The 18,975-nt window shown below is 44.2% G+C and overlaps 1 protein-coding gene across 1 annotated transcript in view; it reads left to right on the top strand.

Moving 5' to 3' along the window:
• Positions 1 to 18,975, top strand: part of POMT2 (protein O-mannosyltransferase 2) — a 475,144-nt gene that overhangs the window by 368,997 nt on the left and 87,172 nt on the right. The window contains exon 16 of the mRNA XM_086937548.1: positions 11,887 to 11,958. Coding sequence (XP_086793674.1) covers positions 11,887 to 11,958 — 72 coding nt within the window. The remainder of the gene's footprint in view (positions 1 to 11,886; positions 11,959 to 18,975) is intronic.

Here is an 18,975-nt window from a genome sequence, read left to right as displayed (position 1 = left end):
AGGAAAGGGGGAAGTCTGACCCAAGGCGTTCTGCCGGAGAGGAAGGAGCAGCTCCAGTTGAGGGCCTTGTCTTGGATCCCTGCGTATTAGGGTGCGGTGAGAGACTGTGTCGAATGCTGCTGAGAGGTCGAGCTGAGAGCTGCTGTATCCCCTTTGTCCAGTAGGGTACGTATGTCGTCTATTGCAGCGAGGAGGGCGGTTTCCGTACTGTGGTTTTTTTCTGAAGCTGGTTTGGGAGGAGTCGAGGATGTTGTGCTCATTGATGAATGTGGCAAGTTGGCTGTTGATGGCTTTCTAAAGGACTTTCCCTGGGAACGAGAGCAGGGAGATGAGTGTAGTTTTTGAGGTCGGTGGGGTCCGCCGAGGGTTTCTTCAGGAGGGGCTTGACCTCTGCGTGTTTCCAGTCGTCGGGGAACGTGGCAGTTGCCAGGGAGCGGTTGATGGTGTGGCAGAGCATGGGTGCGATGGTGTCGGTAGCTCTGTTGAAAATGTGGTGGGGGCACGGAGTGGATTGACTTCATCGTCTTCAGTGTGTCTTCGGAGGTGAGTGCTGTCCAGTTGTCGATCGCTGGCTTCAGGGTGTCTGGGGTGGTTGGTGAGGGTTCAGTGTCTTGGTTGTCTTCGTCGAAGTTGTCGTAGATGCTCTTGATTTTGTGGTGGGAAAAGGTGCGGAGTTTGTCGCAGTGGTCTTGTGAGGTATTGATGTCTGTGGACTCGCTGGTGGGTTGGGCAAACTCCTTGATGATGTTGAAGAGTTCTTTGCTGTGTGTGTGAGTGGAGATTCTGTCTTCAATCACTTTTTTCCTCGTTTTTCTGATGAGTTGGTGGTGGGTGTTGGTGGCGGCTCTGAAGTTGTACGTTTCTGTGGATTTGGTGTTTATCCAGGCGATTTTTGAGGCGGCGGCAAGTGCGCCTGGACTCTCGAAGTTCGGAGGCAAACCATCTGGCTTTCTTGGTGTGGATGTTGTTGTTTTTATTGAGGGGGGTTATGGTGTTGACGCTGTCGTAGATCCATCTGTGCAGGGTTCGGGCTGTAGTGTTTGGGTCGTCTTTTTCCGCAATGGTTGGGGTGGAGTTGCTGAGTGATGAGGTTAGCTGGTAGTCGGTGATTCTGGTCCAATTTCTTTGTGGGAGCAGGTGCAGTTGTCTGTGGATGGTGGGCGTTCTGAGGGTGAAGTGGACGCATCAATGGTCAGTCCATGGGAGTTCGGTGGTGTGGCTGAAGGTGATGGCGTTACCTGTTGTGAAGAGGTAAGTATCTTGAAGTGAAGGTGTTCCATCAGGTCTGTGGGCTCGTCAAGGAGTGTGCTCAGGCGGAGGTTGTATTTGTGGACAATGGCGATTCCTCCTCCCGGGTGGGAGGGGCGGTCCTTCCTGGAAATCCTGTATCCTTGGGGAATGGCGATGGCGATGTCCGGTCCCAATGTGGTGTTGTCATGGATTGCAGAATATATATACACCCTCATGCAGGTTTACCAGAAAATTTCAAATCGATATTATAGGGTCTACATTTGAAAGAGGTAAAATCTAGCATTTTCTAAGTCAAGTAAACCTCTGTAGCTTATGCAGGCTAAATATTATTCCTAACTTTAAACACAGCATTGAAGCACCAGTTTACCATACTGCTACACAAACAATTTATAAGGTGCAAAAGGACTAAGTTAAATATAAGAAAAATGGTAGGCAGAATACGAAGACAAACTGAAAACATCCCGTCAACCCTCCCTGAAGACAGCAAAATCCATCTGAAAGATACACATCAAGATCGGGCATTCTCACTTACCTAATCTCTTTGGGTGCAGCTGTAAACCATGGATGGTCCCAAGGCAGATTTTGATGTCTCTCATCCAGAAGATGCTGGTTGTGGACCCAGTTTTTCATCCATCTTCTCATGCAATCAATACCCTTTCCAGAGTGTCACCATTCTGCTTCATCTCTTGTAGACCATCCCAAGAAATTTAGCCCTCAAAGGCATTAAAGTCTTGGTGTGGTGATGACAACTCAGACACTGATACATCTTCCGCATATACTCCACCATCACAAAGTCTGTGCATTTTGTGTTTTGAGATGTTGCAAACAGATCTATTTGCTGAAACCTCCAATCCCATGTGTTATTGCATCTTTTCTCTTCAAAAACCACTTTACTTGTGCATATTACATCAATCTTTAGAGTAAGTGGACCACTAGCTGTTTCAGCAGTAGATCCTCAAACTGTTTTCCACTAAGGTATAGCAGTAAGCCAAATGTGCCCTTCATTCTTGCCAAAGGTTGTTTCCAATTTTCATACACATCAGACATTCCCCTTGATGATGTTCTCCAATAACCTGTTCTCTCTGGCAGAGAGATATTTTCTTTCTCTAAATGTAAGACACGTCTTGAAAGTCTCCTTGGACAGAACAAACGAGTTGAGGATGTGTCACCATCCTTTTTTGTTAGTTATGGTCCTTTTTGATCATATCTAGCCATACCCCAAAATCTCATCTATAAATTGCTTGTCTTGCATCTCACTGTCTTACCCACTGGCATCAAGCCTTTATCTTTCAAACCCAGAGCACATTCAGTGAGAGGAAAAGCAGGGGCAGCTACTTGGTGGAGAAATGTCCCCATGTCAGACATTTGTAGTGCAGCTACATTGAACTCTATTCATGCTTTAACCAAATATTTCTATCTAGATTTCTACTTCAGAATGGATAGAATAGTTGATCAATCCACCCTCAGAAACCTCTTTAGTTGAGATATCTGTGCACAGTTTATGAGAAATCCTCATTCATTCATCATTTAAACCTAGATACCACAGGTTGACTTACTTAGGTTTCATAAGGATTCAATGATGCACAAGTAAATGTTACCTGTAATCGTAGTTCTGAAGCATAGGATTTTTCAATAAAAACATGAACAATTCTCACTTCTCCCCAGACTGTTTTTCAGTGGAAAGGAGGTCTTAGTTAACTTTACATTGGAATATATTCCTCAGAAAGACCTGATACTATCATGTAAATGCTAATAAATAGCCTACTGGGATGAGTAATCTGTTCGCTCCTTACACATTGCATGTTTTGTTTTCATCTTCTCTTTGCATTCTGCTTATCAGGCTAATGTTTTTCTCTATTCAACTTTACGCTTTTGTCCTTAGGGATTCTCTGTGCAGCAGTATGAACAACTGGGGCTATAGTGCTGCGATACCTGTAACATTTGGAATTCAGAGCAAAAATTAGTCTGAATAAGCAACAGAGCGTTTACCTGTATTCGAAAATGCTAGATATTACCTCTTTTAAACATACTTCCTAATATGAGGATTTGACATGTTTCAAGATGCCCTCTGTCAAATGGAATATTCTACTTTCATGTCATCAATGAAGATTCCTTCCTTGCAGAACTAAGATTAAAAGTAACATTTATTTTTTCTTGATTTACTACTGCTCTCTTTTTTAAGTTAGAAAAATACAGAAACCCTAATGCGGTTTGGTCTACTATGATCATATCTACATATCCACATGGGTGGTGCCTCTTGATAAGATTTAATGCCAATGCCTGCAGTGTAAAAACCATTCAGAAAAGGACCCAAAACACAGACCTGCTTCAGGCCTTTACATATTTCTTTTGGCAAATGATTAGTCTGACCTCCCTTGACTTTTCACCAGCTGAAGTGGCCCTCAATATGCAGTTAGGGGATCACCTATTTTTTTTCTAAATGACACCCCTGTGGGCGCCTCATTAATTGTGCATTTATAATCCATAAAACAGGCATATCATGTTAAATTAAATTGCCTTCTGAATAAGTAAGGAGAATGTCCTGAAGTTTTCATGATTCTCTCATTATCTTATTTGGTAGTGGAGAATTCAATGGTTTAAAAAAACCTGGTTTCCTAGATAGAGGCCAAACCATGAACACTATTATTAAGGATGCAGGACAGAGCTTAGCCGGGATACAGGATTCAGTAATGATTCAAAGTCTATTTTGAACAAGGGATAAAGGCAGGGGGCCAACATTTACAGCTTCCATGTGAGAAGTTGTTTAAAGAATACCAGTAGGGCCTGAAGCATGTTGTGCCTTTGTGCCCTTTACCATGTTTACAAATTTCCTAGACATAAATGGACATTCTCGATGTTGGAAAATAACACCAATATGTTGTTTCTTCTTACATTTTGAGTCCACGTAAAATAGCATGATGTAACCTATACACTCTTGTTCTGGAATCAAGCTACAGCCTCTACCACTGTTAACTCCATCCAGTTTAATATATTTCCAAAAATGCTTAGGTTTACCATTCTTACAGATCTCATATTATTTATCCATTCCTTATCAATATAAGCTTGTGTGTATTCACAGAATGTTTTTCTTCACAGAATTAATAGTGTGCTGCGCTTCCCTAGATGACATTTTCTTTCTTAACCCCCTCATCTTCTAATTGACCTCTTTCCTCTCCTCCCTCAGTTTGTGGAGAGCCATTCATTTCCCTAACTCATTTGTTGTAGTCCATTCTCTGAGTTCTATATGTAGACGGGAATGAATGTAATGAAGCTATTATATTCAACCCAATGCCAATTACTCCGCTTGAAAGTGATCTTTTCCTACACAAAAGTGCAAACAAATGCACTGCCACTGGTGAATCTTCCAGACTACAATTTGACTTTAGCATAAACATCCCATTTAATAAATTTCAGCCTAGTTAACTCTATCTGTACTCGAGATTCCTATATCTTATCCAATTGATCCAATCTTCCCTGAACAACAGCAGACCCCCGTGATATTTTCCAATTGACACAGACATCCTGGGTTGAAATGTCAACACTTAGCCACACCATGTCCTGAGTCACTACACCTTTGAAACCATTGTTGAGGATAAAACTGGCTGTCAGTTGAACTATATATGAAAATAAAAGGACAGATTTTTCAAAAATTCCCTGAAATCTGTCTGGATTCTTGTATTGGTTATTTGTTGTAAATATGTATGTAACCCTGCCCCACCATATGTTATCAGTCCTTTTTAGGTCTCGGCCTAGCGTACACTGCGCAGCAGTGTCGTGCAGCCGAGAATTTATGTCTCTTAGTATGGGGGCTTGAACCCGCCCCTTTTCTCCATTGGCTGGCTTCCTAAACGGAGGCTAGCCATTGGAGGAGAGGGGCATCACTCCGTTCAAGCATCGTCTTTTTCGGGTTCGGGGCGAGTTTTTTGCAGTTTTCTCGCTGTGACGTCATCCGTCACTCAACAGCAAAAACCACGCCCCCGAATGCGAAAATGGCGGCGCTTTTCTGACACCATTTCTGCCCGACCTCCGCCGAGTCTTACCGTTTTCTTGACTCTTCTTGCCTCTGTTCCGTGATTATTTTTCTGGCCCCCTTCCCTTGTTGTGCGTGCTATTCTGCCCCCTTCCCTCGTTGTGCGTGCTTTTCTGCCCCCCTTCCCTCGTTGTGCGTGCTTTTCTGCCCCCCTGTTCCCACGCTTCCAAGAGTCTGAGTGCTGGAGCTGCCGAAGTAAGAGCAAAGAGAGCGAGCTGCAGCACTTACATGGGGAGACCGCCGGTAGCTAGGGTGCAGAAGATCACCCCGCTGGTCTCTGTGCTACACGATGACAACTATGCGGAGATTCCGGCGAGCCTTGGCAGCGCACGCAGCATCTATGCAGAGCCAGCAAGGGTCCACTCCACCTGCTGCACCGAGGCGCTATCAGGCCGCACAAACAGGACCTTTGTGGAGCCTTCCAGAGTACAGAGTTGCAACGATGGGCTATCCGCAGGCCAGGCGCACAGCACTTATACTGATGTGGCTTTCGGAAGGTGTTCAGAGAACTTGCTCTTTCCCAATCCTGCAGCCCTCCAGGACCATCCAGGTCTCACCGCTCCTGCCCCGCTGCCAGGCAGGGCTCGGGCCTCAGCGCTTTCACCAGGGTCAGCCTGAGCCCCGTCAACCCCAGGGCGGTACGGGTAGATCCGCAGGGTCGGCGGCGGCACAGCTCTGAAACTTTCTCCAGCACCCCCAGTACTGCCCGCGCACCAGCCCCACTGCCCTGCGCCGAGGATGGCAAGTGCCACAGCTCATCCTCCTTCGAGAACATGAGCCTGCCCAAGGATCCTCCTGGGGACACCCCCCTGAATTTGTGACAAATAAACAACCCAGGCAAAACACAAAAACTGGCAAAGTTCAAATAAACAAAAATGAAGATAAAAATTAAGCACTAGAATAGCACAAAGGATTTAATTTAATAAGTTTGATAAAAAATGTCATGAAGATATTCATTGGCATAATCATTCATTAAAAAACAATAAAAAAGATTCTTTCAATACATATATGTGATGAACGAATTATATATGTATAAGAAGGGTTCCCAATGATGCAAAGAGGCAATGGCTTTTCGTCTACGCGTTTCGACACTTAGAACGTGTCTTCATCAGGGCAATACCATCGTATTACTAAAAATAGATAAACAGAGTTTTAAAATAATGTCTATTTATGCTAAACAGTGCACAATGAGCCGTACAGTTTTGAACTTTAGGGCCAGAAGAATGATAACCAAACATGGTATACCACTTTACAACAAGTAAATTACAATTAGTTGTATCCTCATGTTTAACATATGGCTATGAGGACAGTATAATACAATTAAGTAATACATTTTTCTTTTCACACATGAGCACAAATGAAGAGAATTGAAATAGGGGAAACAGAGAAAGATACAGATTAGTGCATAGGTATTAGACAGTAGACACTGGTGCTGCTTCAGTGAAAAATTTAAAGGTCCATTTCTTTTTTCTAATGTTCAAAGTTACTTTGGCAGCCTATTTAAATACACTATGGTGCCTCACAAAAACTACCGTAGGGCAAGAAAAATGCAGTTTAGCCAGTTCTCACCATGGCAGTCCTAACTAATTATTTAGTGCAACCTTCGTTGTTGTTTAATGGCAAGCTTACCTAAAAATCTTGGAAGGAAAGACTTGATAGTAGGTCCAAACAGGATCTGCAAGGGGAACCTCTATATCTTGTTGAAGCCGTTAGGGGAAAAGAAAGATACCAGATATAAGTTGTTTGATGAGCTGTGGCTGTATTTGGCAACTATCGGAGATACATGTGGAAGAAACGCATTAATGTTCCTTTGGTGTGGACGTTTCAGGGCGTTATTTAAGGATACCAATTTGGGGAGAAGGTGGTGCAGGTACATGTGCATGCGAGGATACTAAGATATAAATGACTCCTACTGCACATGTGACTATCTGAGGAACACTACATATTGTAGTGGAAGGAACATTAATGCGTTTCTTCCACACGTATCTCCGATAGTTGCCAATTACAGCCACAGCTCATCAACTTAAATCTGGTATCTTTGTTTTTCCCTAACGGCTCCAACTAGATATAGAGGTTCCCCTTGCAGATCCTGTTTGGACCTACTATCAAGTCTTTCCTTCTAAGATTTATAGGTAAGCTTGCCATTAAACAACAACGAAGGTTGCACTAAATATTTAGTTAGGACTGCCATCGTGGGAACTGGCTAAACCGCTTTTTTCTCGCCCTACGGTAGTTTTTGTGAGGCACCATAGTGTATTTAAATAGGCTGCCAAAGTAACTTTGAACATTAGAAAAAAGAAATGGACCTTTAAATTTTTTAATTTTTCACTGAAGCAGCACCAGTGTCTACTGTCTAATACCTATGCACTAATCTGTATCTTTCTCTGTTTCCCCTATTTCCATTCTCTTCATTTGTGCTCATGTATGAAAAGAAAAATGTATTACTTAATTGTATTATACTGTCCTCATAGCCATATGTTAAATATGAGGATATAACAAATTGGAATTTAGTTGTTGTAAAGTGGTATACCATGTTTGGTTATCATTCTTCTGGCCCTAAAGTTCAAAACTGTACGGATCATTGTGCACTGTTTAGCATAAATAGACATTATTTTAAAACTCTGTTTATCTATTTTTAGTAATACGATGGTATTGCCCTGATGAAGACACGTTCTAAGTGTCGAAACGCGTAGACGAAAAGCCATCGCCTCTTTGCATCATTGGGAACACTTCTTATATATATATATATATATATATATATATATATATATATATATATATATATATATATATATATATATATATAATTCATTCATCACATATATGTATTGAAAGAATCTTTTTTATTGATTTTTAATGAATGATTATGCCAATGAATATCTTCATGACATTTTTATCAAACTTATTAAATTAAATCCTTTATGCTATTCTAGTGCTTCATTTTTATCTTCATTTTTGTTTATTTGAACTTTGCCAGTGTTTGTGTTTTGCCTGGGTTGTTTATTTGTCACAAATTGTTTGCCCTGACCCAGGAACCTTATCCTCTTCAGGGGGTCCTTGTTAATTACATATTGACACCCCCCTGAATTACATAGACTTGGACCTGGGTAGGGAGTCTCCTCTGCACCACAAGACCTCTGGGCCGCTCTGCGCCGCCAGCTACACACTGAGTCCATATGCAAGGATCACTTTCCAGAAGTCTGGAGACCTTCGAAGCACTTCAGCGAAAGAAGGTGAGTCACGGGTGCGCCCCTCTTTCTCTCAGTGTTTGGTCCTCGTAGTGTGTTCGCTGCTGTTGTACCTTGAACAAACTAAATCCTTTTTGGAAACGACCTCTAACTCTTACTTCAGATTAATGCTAACTAGAGTGATTTACAGCAACAACAAAAACACCTGACCCCCAAAGGCGAAGAGCATGTCATTGAGTAGCAGACATGGCAAATGTTTATGTAGGACAATAAGGGGTAATTTCATTTATGCACGAAGCATTTTCTGAAATAGTATCAGTGGTTTGGCTAATGTTTTTAGGTAGATAGTCCCAGCATCAACTGACGTTTTCACAGTGATTATCTTTTTCATTTGGCTTTGTCTGGAAAAACACATGTGTATGATTAATCACGTGGGTTAATTAAGTTAAAAACGCATTTTAATTTGGAAAGCTGCTTTTGTTTCGTATAGGGCACCTGAGCATGCGACCTTTTAAACGTTTGGCATAATTTTTTTTTATTTGAGCAGGGAGTAGAACAAACATTCGATGCGTAAGAATTAACTGGCTGGGTTGTAAGGAGGAGGGATTATGTTTACCTTGTCAGTGATCACTGGTGCTCTCTACAAGCGTGTTGTTTATACAGACGACGAGTCATGTGGCCATCGTGCGCTTGAGTAATCGATCTCACGCGGCTCTTTGTTGTAAATCCCAGAACCAGAGAAGCCGCCACAAGCGTTTGCCTTTTCTCATTTGTTTTGTCTAGTTATAGTAAAACAGACATCCTAACTTGAATATGAACTTGATGTATTAAAGTGTACATTATTTGCCGCCCTCCCCGTGCAAATACAGACTAGACTAGCACAAGGCAACAAACACTGCAGTGTGGAGATTCAATTTGAACCATACTCTTTATTTCGGCTGCCAGTTTATGATAGTTTCGAACTCATGTACTGTGCACATTTTCTAATTTATTTGTTTCTATCGGCTGTAACACGTCATTGGGCCTTCCAGACGTGCTTTTAATCACATGCCTGGTTTTATGTGTACATTGACTCCCTAGTCGACTTCTGTTTGTGTCTAGAGGTTCATATCTATGGAAAATTTGTGGAAATCTTCTAAACGTTTTGTGAAAGAAAAGGGAAATTTGAGGGGTGTTAAGCTCACCCCGTGTAGCAGCTTCATTCCAAAAACGTAGTATTCCTTTGAGTAACAGAGCAAAAGCAGTATAACCTCGAAATCTGAGACCTCAAGTTGTAAGGTTAATATTTATTGGATAAGGCATAAGCGCCAACTAAACCAAATATCTATATTTGCGGCTCCAACTACTTACTAAACTATTCTCCCACACGACCATTTATATAACATCAAGACGTCCAACAAAACGCAATACTTTCCCCTTATTACAAAACTATGTTCGCATAACATGGATGGATAGAAAAACACTGCATACAAGTACCACAAATTATACTTTATTTACCAAACATAATTTAAAAAAAAGATTTAGGCCTCTTAACCACTATTTCTCCTATTACCTGAAGCAACTGGAACATCAGGAACGTGAGCATCATTAGTAGAGTGCATCAGAGAAATAACTGTAACAGAAACACTGGAAATATCTGACTCTTGTCAAATTGTTTGTCACCAGGATATTGGCTTTCCACATATGAACTAAAACTGCCTGCTTCTTAACTTCCTGATCGATATGTCCATTAGGAGCCGCTTCAACCTCACTTTGAATATTGTACCAATTGCTGTCCAACATTTGCATAACTTCACCCATTTCCTTATGGAAGTACATCTGCACCACTTCCTCTAGCTCAATTGACCGTAACTCAATTTGAAAGGAATATTGTTAGTAATTTGCATTTCACCACTTTTCTTTCAGCCACAATTTGCTCCTCTTCATGCTCCACCAAGAATCATTCTACAGTTGGACTGATCCCTTACTGTAACCCCTCTAGCTAGCAACATTAAAAATGTGGACTCCGTTTTGCTCCCTCTATCTGGCTCAAGAATCTTAACCACATCACCCACTTTAAAGTCGAGGTCCTTAGTGTGCTGAATCTTTTCTTACATTACTTTTCCCATCAGGCTCGGCAACTCTGTCCTCGACAACTTGCAAATCTATTAGGCTCTCCTAACTATCCAATCCTTATAGTATTTAAGGACTAATTTGAAAACTGAACCATTGAAATGTTGAAATGCACACACCAGTGGTTGAATGTGGGGTAGCTTTTAATCCATTATCAGACACCAAAACCTGTGGCTGACTGTGTGTGTGGCTCTGTGTGTGTGTGGCTCTGTGTGTGTGTGTGGCTCTGTGTGTGTGGGGCTGTGTGTGTGTGTGTGGGGCTCTGTGTGTGTGTGGGGGGCTCGGTGTGTGTGTGGGGCTCTGTGTGTGTGTGGGGCTCTGTGTGTGTGTGTGTGTGGGGGGGCTCTCTGTGTGTGGGGCTATGTGTTTGTGGGGGGGGGCTCTGTGTGTGTGTGTGTGTTTGGTGTGTGTGGGGCTCTCTCTGTGTGTGGCTGTGTGTGTGTGTGGCTCTGTGTGTGTGTGTGGCTCTGTGTGTGTGTGTGTGGCTCTGTGTGTGTGGCTCTGTGTGTGTGTGTGTGGCTCTGTGTGTGTGGCTCTGTGTGTGTGTGTGTGGCTCTGTGTGTGTGGCTCTGTATGTGTGTGTGTGGTTCTGTGTGTGTGGCGCTGTGTGTGTGTGTGGCTCTCTGTGTGTGTGGCTCTGTGTGTGTGTGGCTCTGTGTGTGTGTGGCTCTGTGTGTGTGTGGGTGGCTCTGTGTGTGTGTGTGTGTGTGTGTGTGTGGGTGGCTTTCTGTGTGTGTGGCTCTGTGTCTGCTAATACTCTCTACTACTCACCTATTGCCATTGTAAATGACAATACCATTTATTTATGTTTTTAAAAAAAAGCCATTTGCAATGCCAATAGCTCTAACTTTAACAAAGCCGAGGCAATTGCATTGTAAATGCTTGTTTTCTTCTTTTTCTTGAGTTACGTGGTTTGTCCTGTGATCTTACTGTGTAATAGCCATATATACCATGAGACACTTAATGGATATATAAAACACAACATATCAACTATGATCTTTTGTTTGGTGTGTTCTGACTTATCCTGCTATTTTACAAGGTTTACGTGATTGTGATTTTTCATGTTTAATAATAAGCAATTGTTTAACCCAACAGGACACATTGTAGTAATTATCGTATGTACCATGGGGCAGAGGGACGCAGTGGTGTCCCATTATAGTTAATGTGTGTCATTTGCAACATTATAAGAAGCAGTAGTAGATAATATTAAATAGATAATTGGGAACATATATTAATCTGTATATTGCCTCCAACCTATACATCATACGCTAAGGGTCTTTTTTCCTTTTCTGTTCCTTCTTGTAGGCAAACAGCGGCCTGAAACCCAAGGAAAATGAAGTGACTTCAAAGCCCTGGCATTGGCCAATCAACTATCAGGTGAGACATTACCCACCTTAGCACTCTTAAGTGTGGACAGGCTGACTCAACATAAATAGATTTCTCTGTTTCCAATAAGGACGTCCAGTAATGTGATCAAAGTTTGGCCATCAGACCTCCTCTCCATAGTCGGGTATCAAACAATGTCAACAAAGGATGCCCATCCCACTGCATCTCATTTCTAGACTAAGAAATTAGTAGCATAGCATGAGTCTGGTTTCAAGAAGCAAAAAGGCCCATTTTCAGAGAGCATTTTTTTTGTAGCAGCAGGATTCCAACAATAGCAACAGTAGTACGTTGTGGAGTCATGTTGAGACTGAATTACAGAAGCGTAGATGTGATGAATACAGGGGGGTGCGTGCAGAGGTTGGGGCATGTGATAACTTTTTTTATAAGCATTTCATACTAGAGTTTTTGCTGTCACCTTTAGTGATGTTAAACTTACTTAATTTAAGAAACCTATGCAGAACTTCTACCTGCAGCCTCTCGCCCAAGTGATATATGGGCACCTTCTTAAGGACTCCGGCTTACAGGAGCTGAGGAGAATCATTAACGTATTCATAGGCACATTACCTGCACCGGGAAGTGTCATTGCAAGGAGTGATCCATACATGCAAATGATCACTATTGTCTGTGCTGAGTTTGAAATATGTTGAATGATATGGCACAATGTTATCTTGGTTGTCTGTATGTTCACTAATATAAGAAATACTTAATTTATCAGACTTGGAAGAATGCAAGGCACAGTTTACCTTGCAGGATTTGAATTATTGGTGGTATGCTGCAGAGGACTGCGGTACCTTGTTCTGGTGCGTGATCTTGAGAAAGCAGTTACACATCAAGTTTATTTTATTAGCAGCGCCTTGAGTTTCTGTTCCAAACAAGTTCGTTTATTTAGAAATGTATCTTTTTAAAAGACATAAAAAACACATGCATGTTGAGTGTAAAAAGAGTTTTTGAGCATTTGGAACAGTTTTGAATCTATTTGCCACTTTCCTCTTCCTGTCTCTTCCAAGCCAAGTAGGGTTTCCTTGTAACAGCGCTCCACTCAGGAAGCTGTGTGTATTAGAGTTGAAGTTTGATCTTTCATTAGCTATGCCAGTCTGTGACTCCTAGGGCTCCCATTAGACAAGTTCTCCTGACCACCAAAAGTAGGTCTCTCATTGGACCAGACCATCTGACTGCTAGAGTTAGGGCTTCCATTAGTCAATGTCACCTGATATCTAGGGCTTTCTCACCTACTTAAGACAGAACCGTTAGGGCATCAAAGTTAAGGGTGCTAGTTTAAGGCTACTGCCTATTTGGGCTTTGAAAGAGCGAGGACCAGAACAGGTATGCAACCACTCAGCACGTCATGCAACAGCTGTAGGCAACTACCAGTAATGTGTACCAGTATACATCCACAAGGTGTGGAAAATTGTTGCTGGGTTCTAGGAAATTACTAAGTACAGCCCACTTACAGGAAGAGCTCAGGTAAAACAGTAGACTCTAACAACACCACTTATTATGAAGAAATTTAACACCAGGGCAATGCACCAAGAACCTAGTTACTAATTTCCTAAGTTTCATCATCCTTCCTCACACCTACTCACTCAACCCACTATGTAAACCTGCAGCTCCTCCACAACAACTTGCCGCAAATGCCTCCACAACCATACCCAGCTAAGCAAACCCAAGGTTCTCGAACAAACAATCCCACGTCCAGTGTTAAAACAGGCTTCATGCAGAGCAGTCTACCCTTTGACCAGTACCCATTTTCCACACACCCTGCCTCAATCTACTCTAGTTCCCACATCATTGATGCATCATCGCAACAAGAGAATAAAGACCCCATACCTAAACTGCCTGCTCTTTAATGCAAGTTCCATGAACAAGATCTGACAGCATACTTGATCTGCTATCAGAATCAGCAACACACTTAATTTCAGCACAGAAATGTGTTTCAGCCACAAATCCACACCTACATGCCATTATGTTATACAACCAGAATACAACATCATCGACAAAAATCATATTAGCAGGTTTGGAAGTGGCCTAGCAGTCACCTACAAGAAATCTTTACAAATATCTCACATCGAAGTTTTCACCATAACAGACTGCATCCTGGCTGGTGAAATGTCATCCCTCTCTAGCCTTTGCTTGTTACTTCCTCTTGAGCTATAGACTGCCTCCCAGTAATGCCACATATAAGGACATCTACCAGAGGCAGTAACCAAGACTCTGTCATTCCAATCTATACCTCCCAGCAGACCTCAGCACTTGGTTTGGCAAAAAGTATTTGACTACAACCGCCTGCCATTATATCTGATCTTGAGACCTTCAACCTACAACAAATCATATGAGTCCCAACCTACTCTGCTGATTACACACTGGACATCATACTTGCTTCCCATGACATGCCTCAGTGATTGACAAACTACCCCTGTGGAGCAACCATCATGTCATTACTTTCAAGATCAACATCCCATTCTCTAACAACACTACTGAAACAGCAAATAACATAAACAACAAATCCGCAATTAAGACCAGGAAAAAGAGACCTCCTAGAACTTAACTCCCTTCTTCAAAGAACACCTATCCGTATTGAACTTTACAATGTACACACCTTCTACCACTACCATGACTTACATCCAAAAGAAGACCGCAAGGCTTAAAGACAAGACCAAAAGAATGAAGACGCAACACAGCACCCTGCAATACAAGTGCAGGAAAAAAAGGGATCGTATTGACAGATGCGTACTGCATTACTATAGCATAGCTTACAAAGCAGCAGCAGCCATCAGAAGCGCAAAAAGACAAAACTTTTCCCCATGCATAATTGGGTGACTACCCATCAAAGGAAATCCACCAGATTCTAACAGAATTCTGTAATCAGGAGTTCTAAAATGCAGACCCAAGATTGCAGGCCTTCTACATTAAAAGCTCCATGAAACTAATTTCAAAATTGGAAAATATTGTAGACTACCCTAAGGACAAAATGGCATGACACACCACCTCAGTGATGCACAACCGCAATCTTTCTCCACCGTCCTCGCCATTTCTTCATAACAATCCACTGATATTAATGCAAACAGGCCGTCGGGATCACCTGCAGACCAAGCCCCCCAAAAATGTTCACAGAAATATTTTGCACAGTTTATGTAGAAGAAGTAGCTAGAAGCATGCTAAACAAATACCTGGAACTGGGATGTTTCCCACCTAAGCTAAAGAACTCTTCCATTAGACCACTTCTCACAAAGAAGAATCTCGACCCATCCAATACAGGAAACCTCAGGCCAATCTACAGTTCCTATGTGAATTATTTCAAAGGGCGACCTAAAACTCATAGTGGACAAGAACAGAGTGAATACCTTATTGCTTCAGGACTTATCACCAGCATTTGACACTATACCCCACCAGATGCTACTACATGGACTCCATCGTTTCGGAATATCAGAAAACTCTCTCCAATGGATTGCCTTATACCTCAATGACACCATCCACTCCGGCTCACCACTAGACCCATGCCCCCACCACATCTTCAACAAAGCCAGCACAACCATCGCATCCCATCTCAGCAAAGCCATCAACATCACCTTCGAGGCAGCAACCTTCCCGGAAAGCTGGAAGCACGCCAAGATCAACGCCTTACTCTAGAAACCCAAGGCGGACCCCAAGGACCTAAAGAACTTCCGCCCTATCTCCCTGCTCCCTTTCCTGGCAAAGGTCACTGAGAAAATCGTCAACAAATAACTGACCCGTTACCTCGAAGACAAAAACATCCTAGACCCATCCCAGTCCGGTTTCCACTGCAGCCACAGCACCGAAACCGCCTTCTTTGCCGCCACCGATGACATCAGGACCCTGCTTGACAACGGAGAAACAGCGGCCCCTCATCCTCCTGGACCTGTCAGCCGCCTTCGACATAGTCTGCCACCGCACCCTACGAACACGCCTACACAACGCCGAGATCCAAGAGAAGACCCTGGACACATCCTTCCTCTCCGGCAGAACTCAGAGCGTCCACCTCCCCCCCTTCCACTCCAATGCCACAGAGATCATCTGCGGCGTACCATAGGGCTCAGCCCTACGCTGTTCAACATCTACATGGCACCCCTCGCCCACGTCGCCCATCAGCACGACCTCAACATCATCTCCTACGCCCACGACAACCAGCTGATCATCTTCCTCACCAAAACCCCTCGCACAGCCAAAACCAACCTCCACAAAGGAATGAAGGCCGTCGCCGAATGGATGAGGAACAGCCGACTGAAGCTGAACTCGGACAAGACGGAAGTCCTCATCCTCGGATCCACCCCTTCGGCCTGGGACGCCTCCTGGTGGCCCACCACTCTGGGAACAGCTCCAACACCCACCAACCACGCACGCAACCTAGGGGTCATCCTCGACTCCACCCTCACCATGACTAAGCAGGGCAACGCAGTCTCCTTCCTGCTTCGACACCCTCCGAATGCTCCGCAGGATTTTCAAGTGGATCCCCACCGAAACAAGAACAGTCGGCTGCAACGTCTGATCCTCGACATCCCCCGCTGCAGCCATATTACACCCCACCTGAGACCTACACTGGCTCCCCGTCAACAAGAGGATAACCTTCAAGCTCCTCATCCAGGCACACAAAAGCCCTCCACAACGCCGGCCCAGCATACCTCAACAGACGACTCAGCTTCTACACCCCCACCCGCAAGCTCCGCTCCTCTGACCTCGCCCTCGCCACTGTCCCCCGCATCCGAAGAACGACCGCCGGGGGCTGATCCTCCTCCCACCTCGCCGCCAAGACCTGGAACACCCTCCCTACCAACCTACGGCAGACCCAAGACCTACTGGCCTTCAGGAGACTCCTCAAACCTGGCACTTTGGTCAGTAGCTGCACCCCCCCGCGCCTTGAGACCCTCACGGGTATTTAGTGCACTTTACAAATATCTTGATTGATTGAATGACATACAGAGCTTGGTGTTCCACCTTTCTTATCTGCCTGTCACACACAACATTGTAGCTTGCCTTGGGGATCAATCACCTCTACTATTCATCATTCATCATTCCCCTTACCCTCGTAATGGACCTGATCTGATCATTCAACCTTACATGTTAAAACAATGCCGATGATACTCGCATCATTCTAGAATAAATGGCCCAGAAGACCTCTACATGTTAGGACTTGTTGATTGTCTATGTGATTTAGAAACATGGATGATAATTACCCACCTAAAGCTAAACAACACAGAGAGAAGTGTGGCTCACTGGTTAGAGGAGGCAGACCTGGAAGCAGAGGTCAGCCCGGGACCAGGGTTCAATTCCCGGCTCGGCTGGGTCTTGAGTCCTAAAATGTCCATGGACTCGACAATTCTCGCTCCGGTGCCTACTCGATTCATGGGTTCACACTCTGCGACTCTGGGCAATAGCTTGCTTAATCTCCACAACGGCGGGATGCCTGGCTTTCACCTTGTGGATACCCTGCTGGGGTTATCTCACAGGGTAGTAAGTGCAGCCTCAATATAATCACCACCATCCTTGGCAACTTAGCTTCTTCCCAGGCCTTGTAATCTAATTCACCCAGGCCTCTTTCCCATTTTTCTTTTAGTTTCTTCAGTGAATCGGGCATGTTATTATTGATGGTCTTATAGGTGCAGGAGACCGCCTTCCCCAGAATTTCCCCCGTAGTAATCTCCCTTCCATCAGGGTGTATTCAGGTATATGCGTCTTGTCTGTTCCTCTGCATCCCATGTATGTTTCTGCTTCATATGCTTAGTATTGTGTGTCATGAAGATGGATAATCATGTTGAAGGGAAATAAAAGGAATTCGCTTTCCTCCCTCCAAGAGGTTTCCCAAATTAGAAATCCCTAGTGTGTCCCAGGGGCCAAAGCCTCTCAATTTACCCAGTTCTGTAAATCTTGACTGTTTTGCACGGAGCTGAAGGAGCAGCCGAGGAGCCACGACTTGAGGAGAACTACGCTCCTTTACCTGGACTGCCGGTTAACTTCTCGCGTTTCCCGCTTTGCGGGGAACGCTCGCAGCCCAGGTACCATCGCCTGCATCAACGGGGAAACTACATGTCCCAGGAGACATTGGGGCAGTGTGACACCCTCCCGCCACGCCCGGCCCCAGGTGCACAAAATCGCGGGTGCAACCCCGCTCCGCGGGACAGATTGACTGTTTTGCACAGAGCTGAAGAAGCAGCCGAGGAGCCACGACTTGATGAGAACTACGCTCCTTTACCTGGACTGCCGGTAAACTTCTCGCATTTCCCGCTTTGCGGGAAACGCTCGCAGCCCAGGTATCATCGCCTGCATCAACGGGGAAACTACACGTCCCAGGAGACATTGGGGCAGTGTGACACCCTCCCGCCACGCCCGGCCCCAGTTGCACAAAATCACGGGCGCAACCCCGCACCGCGGGACGAGCCGGGTGAAACCCGGGCCAAGGGCAGGCCCGTTTTAGCCCGTACAAGACCGTTGGAGACCGGACCGGGCCACCCCTCTTTCACGCGATGCCCTGTACATCCACGACACCTAGTTGAACTGTAAGTACCAGCTTGGATGATTACTCGCACGGAAAGATGTCAGCGCGTGAGAGTAAAAGTAAGTGTGTGAATTCCAGTGGGAACCTAACAGGGACATTGGATAATTTTATCATTCGGGCAAATTCAGTCATCGATCAGGGGATTATTTTATTGGAGCGTCGGGTATCTCAAGATCTGGCCCTGGCGAAAAGATCATCCATGGGACATTTTGCTAATGCCCGCACCCCTGAGCCATTACCCCGAGCAAATATTATAGATGCTCCTGTGACTGTACATAACCCACCTATATTGCTGGCTCAGGAATCCCCCTTATTAATTGATCAGCTTCAAACATCTATGGCTGCAGAAAGGACTACAGTATCAACCTATAGCTCACCTGAGGGTCCTTATACCAGGCAGACGCGAGGGAGGCAAGAGGGAGCGATCCCGAAGAGGAAGCGGGGGACAAATGATGCTGCCAAAGGCAGAAAGCCCAAACTGGCTAAACAAACTTGTAACA

Source organism: Lissotriton vulgaris, chromosome 9 (genome assembly GCF_964263255.1).
Source record: "Lissotriton vulgaris chromosome 9, aLisVul1.2, whole genome shotgun sequence".
In the NCBI taxonomy this organism is placed as follows: Eukaryota; Metazoa; Chordata; class Amphibia; order Caudata; family Salamandridae; genus Lissotriton; species Lissotriton vulgaris.
Note: the sequence above shows the minus strand (reverse complement) of the source record. Positions and strands in the feature narration are given on the sequence as shown.